At 36.9% G+C, this 12,896-nt stretch overlaps 1 protein-coding gene and 1 pseudogene across 5 annotated transcripts in view; one reads left to right on the top strand and one right to left on the bottom strand.

The window, feature by feature from the left end:
• tut4 (terminal uridylyl transferase 4) overlaps nucleotides 1–12,896 on the bottom strand; it is a 78,727-nt gene that overhangs the window by 7,609 nt on the left and 58,222 nt on the right. For all 5 annotated transcript variants that reach the window (XM_080195459.1, XM_080195461.1, XM_080195462.1 and 2 more), the window contains 8 exons: nucleotides 12,212–12,269; nucleotides 11,017–11,120; nucleotides 10,712–10,801; nucleotides 8,341–8,454; nucleotides 6,431–6,508; nucleotides 5,259–5,436; nucleotides 2,678–2,725; nucleotides 2,502–2,584 (listed from right to left, as the gene is read on the bottom strand). In XM_080195459.1, the coding sequence (XP_080051585.1) occupies nucleotides 2,502–2,584; nucleotides 2,678–2,725; nucleotides 5,259–5,436; nucleotides 6,431–6,508; nucleotides 8,341–8,454; nucleotides 10,712–10,801; nucleotides 11,017–11,120; nucleotides 12,212–12,269 (753 nt within the window). The remainder of the gene's footprint in view (nucleotides 1–2,501; nucleotides 2,585–2,677; nucleotides 2,726–5,258; nucleotides 5,437–6,430; nucleotides 6,509–8,340; nucleotides 8,455–10,711; nucleotides 10,802–11,016; nucleotides 11,121–12,211; nucleotides 12,270–12,896) is intronic.
• On the top strand, nucleotides 11,357–12,088 carry LOC145348218 (NADH dehydrogenase [ubiquinone] flavoprotein 2, mitochondrial pseudogene; annotated as a pseudogene).

Below are 12,896 nucleotides of genomic sequence, written 5' to 3'. Positions count from 1 at the left end.
TTTACTTACTTCATTTTGATTTCTACTGTTTTTCTACTCTTTTTTAGATTCTCTGTTTGTCAAATTGTATTTTGGCATATCTCCTACTCTTTTGGCATCTATTCCTCTTCCTTGGAGAATATAAGCTCTCATATCTGCTGTAATTAACCCATCTCAATCCTATCCCATGATATCCTTTATCTTCTCCCTCACTGAGACTTTAATCTCCATCCCAATTCCTTTGATCTCTCTCCAAACGATCTGCCCTTCTGTCCTCCTCAAACAACTCCCTCCAAACAAGCTCCCCTATTCATCCAGGCCATTCCTGTTATCTCATCATCACCCATAACATCTATACATCCTCAATGTATTGATCACCAACAGGACACTATCTCCAAACAACCTCCATCTATTTCTCACCACTCATATCCTCTCTCAACTGAAACGTTCCTAACCAGTAATGAATAATGTTTGAGAGTCTGTAGTGCATTATTTTCCTCAATCAATTGATAGGTTTTAAAACGATCAATGACATCACCCTCCTAAACTTCCTCTCCTCTGATGTTCAGATTTAGAGAGTTGATTCCACACTCACCTATCTCTAGTTGTAATTACAGCATCTAAATTCATTTTGGAATACTCCAAGGATCTACTCTTGTCCTCTCCTTATTAGCATGTCACCCTTTGGTGATATCCAGATATGGAGGTTAGATTCCATGTATGCTATTAACGCCTAGCTCCACTTCCCCATTATTGCTCTGCACTCTAATGTTTCTCAAAGACAACTTGTCTGCCAATCAATTTTGAAGGTGCAGCAATTTCCACAGAAAACATTCTTCTTCTTTGGACTCCTTAATAATTTTATTCCTGACCGTGCTACTGTTCAAAAATGTAATATCCTGTTCAACCCTGAGCTGAGTTTTCAAGCACAAAGATTGCCTATTTCCATATCTGTAACTCTTCCCACCTGCTGAATTCCTCATTCATGCTTTTCTTGCCTCCAGAATTCATTAAAATTCTCATCCTTGAGCATAAATTCCTTATCCCTTTATGGTTTAAAATCCATTTCTCATCCGCATGCTTTTCTACAGTGGCGGTGCCATATAGCCATAATTCTGTTGTTGCTCAACATTGTTTCTTTCCTGTAGGTTTTCCTTTTCACCTTTCTCAGGATCTTTTAAACTTTGATTCTGTTGTATCCAGTATCAGTATCCATCCAGCCTCTCTGGCAAAACATTGTGAACTCCAGCAATGGAGGCTAGATGACAATGATTATCTCCATAAATTCCAGTTCCTAATATACCCTTCTTCCCATCAATTATATAGGTCTCAGGATTCTTGCTGAAATTGCTAACTCGGGGCATATATCTTCAGCCATGAACAAAATAGATTGAAATGGATAACAAAAGACAGTGTCTACAAATGGGTTGACCTTTACTTGTAGGAATTTAGTATTTCATGAATATGATAATATAACTGTTAGGGGAGGCAGTGGCATAGTGATATTGTCACTGAACTCGTAATCCGGAGACCCAGAGCAAGATCTGGTGACCTGGGTTTGAATTCCACCATGACAGATGATGAAATTTGAATTCAATAAAAAATCTGGAATTAGAAGTGAAGACCATGAAACCATGTCAATTGTTGTTAAGAATCCATCTAGTTTATTAATATCTGTTAGGGAAGGAAATCACAGTCCTTACCTGATCCAGATCCACAGCAATATGGTTGATTCTTAACTGCCCCTCAAGGGCAATTATGGATAGGCATCAAATGCTGGCCCAGCCAGTGATGCCCTGTCCCATGAATGGACAAAAACAAAAATGGCCCCATGGCATCATCAATTCAGCTTTCTGTCAATGGATAAACCTATACAGACACCACGTAAAATATAGTTTGAAATAAAGATGGCATTTACAACAGCTGTATTTGATGTTATTAATAATAATTAATGACATCAAATTTACCACACAGGAACAGGCCATTCAGCCGAACTAATCTATTTCAATTTTTATGCTGCACTTGAGCCTCTTCCCATCCTTCTTCAGTGAACCCTGGCTGCCTAGCCTTCTATTTCTTTCTCCCTCATGTTCTTAACCAGTTTTCGTTAAAGGCAACAATGCTATTTGCCTCAACTATTCCTGTGGTGGCGCAGTTTTTATGCTAACCGAAGAAGTCTCTCCTGAGTTCTTCATTGGATTGATAAGCGACTATCTTATATTTATGGCCCCGATTTTTCAACTCTCTTACAGTGTAAACCTTTTCCCTATGTCTATCCTGTCAAACCTTTTCATAATTTCAAAGACCTATTTTCTATCTTCTATAGTGAAATCATCATAGACAAATATGGTTGGAAATATTACTATTAACTTGACATTAATTTGTCATATAATAAAATATGTTATTGTCGCACCAAGAGGTGATATTACCGGGGTTTTATTTAATAGAAGTTGTTAGGATTGACAATGGAAGTGACATTTAATCAACAACAAAGATACAGTAAAATAATTGTATTTACATACTGTTTCCATGCCAGGATGTGGATATACAGGTGTACCAAATAATTTGCGTCCATTAATAAAAGCTTTCATAATAAAGTTGGTCACTGCAAAGACAGCAAACATTGGTATCAGAGTCATGTTCATGCCTTTTGATGCAAAAAAAAACTTGGGAAAAGCCTAAAGGTACGAGGACTTACTTTTCCTTGAAACTCCAGCACCAAGATTGTGATTCAAATCAAAAGGATCTGGAAAATAAGTTCTGGCATCACTACATCTTGTATAAAATGGTATTAGCTCCCTTCATTCATTTATTCTACTATCACTATTACTATCTAGAAATTTATGATGTGACTAGACTTGAATTTCAAGATCTCAGAATATCCTAATACTTTTGCAACACTTATTTATTTCACCTTTTTATACTTCTTCCAGATGGTGATGGACGAATATGAAATTTAATTCATGATCAGTGGACAAAGCAACATAAAAAAAATTGGTTATTTTTGTTACAAACAACAATAATGGCAAGAAAGTCCAGCAGAAAATACTGTCTGCTTATTAAGGATAAAGCAAAGGCAAAAATGGGAAGTTTACACTTTGGGAAACAAATATGCGACAAAACACAAGTAGCGGCATTACATATGCTCATCAAAATGATTAGCTAAGAGATGACAATGACAGCACATGCTTTGTTCCCGACAGTATCCAAAATTGGTCAGATGGAGAGCAGGAACAGTGAACAGAGGCCAACTCATCTATAAGGAATGAGAAAGCTGGGAGGTATGACTTCAGGAAACTTTCACGCTCTTGCGGCTAATGAGCAGTAATGGTAGCAACCAATTAGCAGGCAATATTCCACCCTTTTGGGCAAAATATGGCTTGTGAGGTCTGATAATGAGGAAAGACAGCTTTGGTTGAAAGGAGAAGGAAGTGATCTGAATGCATACTGTACATTGGCCAAGTGTTAAGTCAAATTGATCTCGGCTTTTCTCACTCCTATCCAAAAAGCAAAGTAAAAAAATACACTCAAAAAGCTATTGCAAAATCCAAACGTCCATGTCATATATTTTTTTAAAAGATTTTTCAGTTTCAGTTGGCTGCAAGAAACAACTTGCCTTTACATAACATCTTTTAACATAGTAAAACATTCTAAGGGACTTCTGGAAAATTCTTTCAAACAAAATTTGACATAAGGAGATAATAGGACAGGGATGACCACAAAGCATCAAAGAGGGAGTTTTTTTTTCAGGAGCATCTTAAAGGAGGAACCAGAAGTGAAGAGATTTAGGGAGGGAATTCCAGTGTTAGAGTTAACAGTGGAGTGATTAAATCGGGATGTGCAAGAGTTCAGAACTGGAGGGTTAGGGGGAGTTCAAGGTGGTTAGAGGGAGGGGAGGGGAAGGGCAAGTCCATGGAGGGATTTGAAAACAAAAAGCTAAATTTTAGTGGTCACCCAGGTGACAAGAATGGAGATGGGTGAGAAGTTTAGAGATCAGCAAGAAATTAGCAAGGGCCTCATCAGGGTAACTTCCTATTATAGTCCTGTCACCAGAGAGACTTCTGTTCCATGGAGACAGGCAGCTAATTTTCATAGTTGGGAAAAGCCTGATTTTGGGCTATTTTATGGAGCTACTGGCATTTTGCTGAAGCTGAGGTGAATCCGCTGAGTGAGGAGTCTTGGAATTGACCAGGGTCCTGGGTAATGGGGGTTTACACACATGGATAGGCAGGAGGAGGCCAGCTAGGCAGCTCCTGCTCCAGTGATTTCTCTGGAGTTGTTTTCCATTTATTCCATGAGGCCCACTGACTTAATATCATACAGTGATATTAGGAAGCCATTAGGCCTATCGAGTCTGCACTGACCACAATCCCACCCAGACCCTATCACCATAACCCCCTGTATTTATCCTGGCTAATTTCCCTGCCAATAAGGACAATTTAACATGGTGAATCAATGTAACTCGCACATCTTTGGAGAGTGGGAGAAAACCGGAGCACCTGGACAAACCCCATGCAGGCATGGGGGGAGAATGTGCAAACTCCACACATACAGTGACCAGAGGCTGGAACTGAACCTGGGTCCCTGGCACTGTGATACTGCAGTGCTAACCACTGTGCCACCCTTGGCATATAAACTTCAATTTGTGCTTGTTGTCTATGGGCACCTCCATTATGCGGTGCCTCAAGGTCTCTGACCAGCCTCAGTAGTGCCCACTCTCCTGATGGCATTGCTGAGACTTCAGACCAACAACATCAGGAGTGCACCTAGCATCTTTAATTGGACTGTGGGCCTGTAGGTGGCCAATCAGGAGACTAGCTTCAGTCAAATTGTTGAGCGGCTCACAGCTGGGCCTGACCCAGGCTTTTCAGTCTGACTTCAGGCTCCCAAATTCCTGGTAAAATTAAATCCAAAGTGATCAGTTACAGCATAAATGATTACCATGAGCCTTCAGGCAAAAGGACTAGGGATAGAACAACAGTCGTCAATTGAGGGAATGTAGGGGAAGGTAATGAAAGATGACTGAAGATGATACTCCAGCCTTGTTTAAAATAATAAAGATAATCATAGTGAGTTGTTGTAAGGGTTCAAAAGGACAAAGCAAAAATCTAGCTGTGTGTACCGTCAGTACACATAATGATTACAGTGGATCTGTATAAAGACAGGAGTGCAGCATCTTTCTGAGCTTTGTATTGATTCTAGTCCCTAAAACAATGCAATATTCTTGGAATTAGTGTTATTCTATCAACTGAAGCATATACTTGATAATTTAATAATACCTTCTATAGCAATGCACTTTGAAGTCCATTGCTTTTCAAATGTTGTTAAAAGCTTTTTTTGTCTGATGCTGATAACATACTCCTTGAAATCAAATTCTTCAGTATAAAATCGCAACAGGCCTAACCAGAGTTCACCCACTGATTCTTTGTTTGTCCCAAGTTCAGGCACCTTTTTCTTCTAAAGCACAAGAGAAGACATATTTTAGAAAAGGAGTTCAGTACAATATATGAAAAATGTCTACAACATTGATCTGTAAAATCAGGCAGTTAAACAAAGTAATTCAGCACAATTTCCCCAACAGTAGAATTATCACATTGGCCAATACAAATACATTTTTGACAAAGAAGGGAGCAATTCTGATTCTAGTTCTAGGATATTAAGCACTGAAGAGGTTAGTTAGCATTGAAACACTTAGGTGGAATTTGAAAGTGGAAAAGCTCTGGACCCTGGTAGCATGCATCCTAGAATACTAAGCAAAGTAAATGAGGAAACCAAAGCTCTGACCACAATCTTTCAAACATCCTTGCACAGGGAAGCAGTGCCAGAGGACTGGAGGATTTGTAACACCTGTGTTTAAGAAGGGAGATAGGAATAAACAAGGTAATATAGAGTGGTCAGCCCAACATTGCTAGTGGGTAAAACCTTCGAGACATTATTAGAGGATGAAAATAATAGTTTGGAAAAAAACTGGTCATTTAAAAACACCCTAAATTCACAGATTACTAAAAGGAAAATCATGTCCAACAAATTTAAGAGTTCTTTTAAGAAAAACAGATGGTACTGGTGAGGAAATTTATCAACTGTTCAGTGAGGCAGTTTAATGCCCAGTGGGCATTAAACTTGCAACATAAAGAACAAAGGAAGATAACATTTTTTTATATGCAGGATGGGATATATGGTCTATTAAAAAGTGTTGGAAGCAGAATTAATTTGAATAAAATATTTAAAAAGAAAAATGCTGAAAGAGTACAAGGAGAGGTCTAAGGCGATGGCTTTGTTTTCCAAATGTCTGGCACAGAAACAATGAGAAAAATTACCATCTTATGTGCTTGTAAACCTCCATGGTTCTAAACAGTTTCAATAAGATTTCCCATAACTTAAATGCCAGTAATTTAACTACATTACATCCATGTTTTATCTTGAAGGTAATAAATCAAAAACAATATATTACCAGCTCTTCAACATCATCAAAGAAGAAAGCATTCCATCCATCTACCATTCTCTGCGGCACTTCTTTTCCATCAAAAATCTACAAAGAATTGGTTTTGGAGTTTATGCTCGCTTTACAAAAATGCACATATACAATCACAAGTGCTTTGGATTTGAAATTTCATAGTATCTCCCCAACCCATGTTGTGTATTGTACTTTTTTTTAAGAATACCAGCACTGAAGCTCATAAAACATAATAATACCCATTCTTGAATTTGGCCACTGCTTTGCCTTTCTTCATAGGTAACAACAGTAGCATTACTTGCCCTTGCTGCCTTCTAAAACATCGCCTTCTACAAATAAGTGTTCAGTCACTTTTGTCGCAGCACACAAAAAACAGTTTCTAAATCTTAAAATAAGCAAATCTCAAGCTATAATAAAAGTATGTACATGGAAATTGGATTGGAGGACTGACAAAATAGTTTGAATATGTATACTAGTTACGAAATATATTCTCTCTGTTCCAGGGTTAAAACAATAGCTTTTTATTCAGTACTTAGATTTGCTCATTGTCTCAAAGTTCAAATTAATTTCAAAGATCAAGTTGGTGTGCACCCACGCAGCCTCAAAGTTTTCAGTCAAGTTAGCCAGAAGAGCAGAAAAGGTTAGATAGAATTGTATATCGGACATTAACATTCAGAGAAAAACAGTATCTTATGAAAAACATAATCTTTTACAAATATTTTTCTGGTTTCAGATAACAGAACTGTTCAGCCAAAAACATTCTGCTGTAGTAACTGCACCAAGTAAATTGTACAAGCAATTATTGTCTTTGATGTTGAAACACAGGGAAAGAGTATGTCAGCCAAGTTAATAAGTATCAATTCAGGAACAAAGGAAAAGAATAATATTTTGTTTAAAGTATAGGCCTTTTATTAGAAGAAAATTATATAATTGCCAAATATTTTGACTTTTTAATTAAAAAAAATTCAATTTTATCCCTGCAATGGAGTCTTCCTTTCCATTTGGTTATTCTAATTAAGACGAGTGGAATTACTGATTAGTCAGAACAACCAAAGCTGCTGGAGGCCCCAGAAAACCGTATGACATATTAACAACCCCATATAATTAAGGCCACTGAAATGGTCTAACAGGGAGGGAGATTAATACGATTTCCTTTAATTAAAAAAGATAGCACTTTGGGAAGAAATGTAATCTCTATATTTTCCCTTTAACTACCACAGTTCAGCAGATATATATTCATTCAGCAGATCTAAGCATTGCTGCAAAAGTACATTTTGTCAAACCTTTACATCTTGCACTCATCAGGGTAATTGCAAGAATACCAATGTCAGGGGAAACAACAATTTTATATTGTATGAGAAGGCAGTGCTTACTGCTTGGTAAGTGTAATCTGGTAGAATCATGGAGAATACATTAGCTAATGGTGACTGACAGTTAACTGCAAGCAGTTAAAGTGGAGGGAGTGGCATAGTGGCATTGTCACTGGACTAGTAATCCAGAGATCAAGGGTAACACACTGGGGATCCGGGTTCAAATCCCACCACAGTGAAATTTGAATGTAATAAAAGAATCTGGAATTAAAAGTCTAATGAAAAACCATGAAACCACCATTGATTATTGCTCACGAATGTTCTTCAGGAAATCTGGGAATCTGTTGTACTTACCTCGACAGCAATGTGGTTAACTTTTGAATGCCCTGAGGGATGGGCAATAAATGCTGGCCCAGTCAATAATGCCCACATCCCATGAACAAAAAAAAGGTCTTCTTTCAGCAATACTCAAGTTCTATATTATCAAATGACTACTTCATCTACACTGACAGGACAGCACTTCATACACATATTTTCAAGACAGGAGCTATAAAAATGTACCTATACTTTTATTATATTAGGAACATTAATACTCACTTCTTGAAGAACAGGAATAACGGGTGGCTTTCTTTGCTGTAGAAAGTAGAGCACCATGAGGACATAGGCATATGAGGACAGACTTCCTCTTGAAGCATCACCAATATCGCACCGCTATAAAAAGGGCATGTTTTCAGTTAGAAAGAATATTAAAACAAAAAGATGTGTAGATACTTTTCATGATTCATCAATGTTCCATTTAATTTTAATATGAATGCTTCACAGACTCCACACTATCCCATCAGATGAAAACTGGAGAGAATGTGAACATGCTTCAGTCATGCCTCAAATCCAAGTTCACAAAGACACATAACCATTCCCCTGGTTGCTATTCTGAAGTCAATGAAGAATAAGGGCAGCAGATGCATGGGAACACCACCACTACAACTTCTACACCAAACTACAAAGCATCCAGACTTGGAATGATATTGCCATTCCTTCACATTTGCTAGGTCAAAATCCTGGAACTCCCTTCCTAACAGCAGTGTAGGTGTACCCATGCCACACAGACCACAGCCGTTCAAGAAGGATCACCACTACCTTTTCAAAGGGAAATTATGGATGAGCAATAAATGTTGGACTAGTCAGCAACCTCCACTACCTGTGAACAAATAAAAGAAATGATGCAGGTTCCATAGGCAAGTGTAACTGTCACTTGCATCATCCTTGTTACAGCAATACCCCAACTCTTCCACCAGAAACACAGGATATGTCTGCAAGTAATCTCAACCTGAAAAGTTGACTCTTTCTCCACAAATGCTGCCTGACCTGATTTGCTCAGTATTTCGAGCATTTTTTACTTTTTATTTCAGATTTCTAGAATCCACAGCATTTCCTTTTTGTACTGGCGCTACCACTAGTCTCCAGCTGTTCATGAAATGTGAAATTACTCAAAATACCCCATCTGGATATTGCACTTCCTTTATTTTGCCCACACTGAATCTGAAGCACATTGAATTGTTAAATGAATATAAACGACTGTGTCATTGTGTCCTCCTGTAAATGTTGCGTCGAGAATGTATATTACAACACTATATCAATTCAAAATTTGATTTCATTATTTTACAAAACTTTATTTAAGTTTATACTTTGACTATTAGTAATTAAACGTTTAATGATTTTTCAGTTTCATGACTGGCTTTTTGAAATAGTTTTAATGAAGAAGGCATTGAGTGGTAAAAATGACAGAGATGCTGAGCTCTATTTTTTAAGCAGAAGCTACAAGTATGGAATCTAAAATTTGCAGAACTGAGGCTGTAGCTTTCTTTTTCAAATTATCGAATGTTTTATATTTAAGAGGTTGGGCGTTCATCAAATGAATACATAATGCAACAAACATTCATTGACGTTCTAATTTTAAAATATATGAAAATTTTTAAATCCAGTTTTTCATCTACATCTGCAAAAGACACTTTCTTTTCTTCCCAAGATAAGACTCAATGAGCAAACTGGTGGGATTAGTGGTTGAAGGCATTTGCTGAGTTTCATTAATTATGGCATTTTATTGAGTATATGGTTGTTCTGGTACAGAAACAGCCATATTTTTTATTGGTTTAATTTTAATATGTTAGGCAAACATCCACAGAACTGTGATCTCATTGTTAGTTATTTAATAAAAATGCACACCTTTTGATGAATAGCATTACTACATTAAATCATGAAAGACAGCATACAGTAAAATGCTAAGTTGTATTCTTTACAGTAATTTAGTATAGAATTCGATTTTTATAAAAACATAATTAACAGGAGCAAGAGTAGACTGCACATTTAAGCCTGCTCCACCATTCAATATGACCTTGGCCCCTCATATCATAATTACCTGAGACACTGAAAATCTGTTCATCCCAGATTTAAATGTGATGAAACATTTACAATCCTCTGGTAGAGAACTCCAAAGATTCACAACCCAAAGCAAACTGCAACTTATTTTTATTGTGACATTAATATGTGATTCTTGCATTCAAAAAGGTGAAATGGGAAATTGTGTTGTGCCCTATTTCAGAGTTATTTTTCTCCTCTTATAGCTGAATATCAAAGCATAACCTTAGGACTTTGCCAGTTTGTAACTGATCAATAGGTGCAGGTGAGTGGCACAGGCTTTTTAATGTTACCTTTATTGTCTGGCAATGCCAAATTTGCATTCTTTGCCTTCCCCTGATGAGGTAGTCAAAATTGGCAATTCTCATTGTAGGGAAACATGGTGTAAGACTGGTCTGATGCTACAGCACAGTTCATGGGGTAAATCAACCACTTACCCCTACTTTTTATTCTAATCTGAATACAAACAAAACAATGCAGCATAATACCTGACCAAATGCAATGAATGGGATAAATCAATGACAAATACTTGCAAACAATATTGTAAATTTACCTTGGCAAACACCTTCATGGTGTATCCCAAATATCTTACTCGAGGATCAATAGCAGCATATGTCGCCAACATCCTTGTGTTATGCTGGGCCTGTAAAATGTAGTGTTATTACTGGCAGTCTTGCAACATCACAGATCAAATACTAAGTTCACATTACATAAACCTACACATACAAAACATGTTTACATTTTTAATAATTTTTTAATAACTTACTAAACAATATACAATTTTTGTTCTAACTACAGATTTTTATACTTAACATGGGCCCAGGTATATCTGCAAGAAAAGCTTCCAGATTTCCTCACCAAAGTGTTGTATAAGCTGATATCTCCTTCCAATCCGCTCTGTCGGTGTTCAAATTTTACAATAGGCACTTTAGCTGTTGTTATGGGCAAGATGTTTCTCAAACCTATCAAAATAGGAGATGTTTATTGCTGAGCACAAATTGCTAAAATGCTTTCTTTAGTGTAATGATTGATCTTGTTATTTAAAACATGAATACAACACAAACTGAAAAACAATAGACTCCTCATGCAAATAAAATGCAGGTTTTCCAAAAAAATTGAAAGACCTCACTAATGAAATTATGAAGATCATTTCTTCAAACGTTTAATATTCTTTATGGTTTACATGCACTCCATCACCATGTTAATGTCAGGCCTGTACTGCTCTGCTGTCTCACACTTGCTGAGACACATCCATCCAGAGCAAAGGACAGCTCAGTGTGCAACAGGAAGTATACAGCCTCGCTTGTGCAAAGGGATACCCTAATAACAATCCAGATACATCATTTGATTTCACACCAGAAAATGATAAGTGACTAGATGTTTATCCTGAAGGGCATAAATCAGCTGCTGTAATCCCAGTGCTAGATCTGACTCAGAGACAACATGGTCGGCTACCTATCTCTGCCATGAATAAGGTTGGTCAGCTTCTGACTACGCCTGCTATGAGGGTATATGAAGTAGCAGCGTTTTACATTATGTTGAATCACAAGCCAGTGGGAAAATTCCACATTCAGATCTGCACAACCACACCATACATGCTCTGTGACTCTTAACAGAGCGTGTATGGTGTGGTTGTGTAGATTTTTGTAACATCTATCACAAAAAAGTCTGGAGATGTACTTTTCACTGCCACAGAGGTGGAACATCTGGGTGCCTGTGTCAAAGCACCAATGGCGCAAATTAATGGCAACTATTATGAAGGCCTAACAACAAAAGATGTATGAAGAAAATAACCAATGAATTAAAAAATGGCAAAATTCCCAAATCTGGCCCAAGAAATCGGACATTTTCTGCTGAGCCTGTTAAAAGTTTAACCTCACTAATAGAGCCACCCAAGGGACCAGGATTTGGAATTCAGCCAGGCTTTTAACTATCTTGTTCCAGCTACATGATCAATTATGTCTTGAAATGATAGCGTTCTGTGTGTATACAAAGTATAAATGTATGTAAAAAATGTTCATACCACCTTAAGAAAAAGAAACAAAGCACTTACCTGGATGCTTCTTGAGAACTTTTGCCAGACCTTCAATTATTTCTTTACAATTGAGTTTCTGTAAGAAATTAATGCATTTTTAAAATGAGACAAGCAAGTTTAAAGCAAAAGAAGAATATTCACTGACTTTAACAGATATAATTGATGCATCGTGCTCCAAAATATTATCAACTGGTCCCATTTAATAAATATATGCAACTTGTGCAACCACATTTATTGTTCAGTATTATCATAGTCAAGAATTTCATCACCCTGTAATGCAATGTTTCAGTGGTGCAACAAAGTAAGGTTTAACGGTCAGAAGACATAACTATTTTCACAATGAATCTCCTATGCCACTACTTGTTTTTCTGTGAAAAATCTCTTGTAACACAAAGTCATTACTGGAATAACAAGTATTTATGAGAAATTCATTTCACAAGCAAATTCGACTTTTGTATAAATTTTAATTAGATCACCTTACAGTTTTATTAAAAGTAGCCCATTTTCTTAAGGGTGGTTATAATTTCAAGATGTACTGCCTTGGCGATCATGGTAATCTAAGATGATATGCTTGAACAAGGGACTTAAGGGTGACTAAAATGTAAAATTGCTTTATACCGTCTTATATTAGAATACATAAACTTGAGCAATGAATAACAGGTACATTACATGTTGGTTACTTGTATAAGTTTCATTCAAATGC

This window comes from Carcharhinus amblyrhynchos, chromosome 9, assembly GCF_965287045.1.
Source record: "Carcharhinus amblyrhynchos chromosome 9, sCarAmb.v2.hapA, whole genome shotgun sequence".
In the NCBI taxonomy this organism is placed as follows: domain Eukaryota; kingdom Metazoa; phylum Chordata; class Chondrichthyes; order Carcharhiniformes; family Carcharhinidae; genus Carcharhinus; species Carcharhinus amblyrhynchos.
Note: the sequence above shows the minus strand (reverse complement) of the source record. Positions and strands in the feature narration are given on the sequence as shown.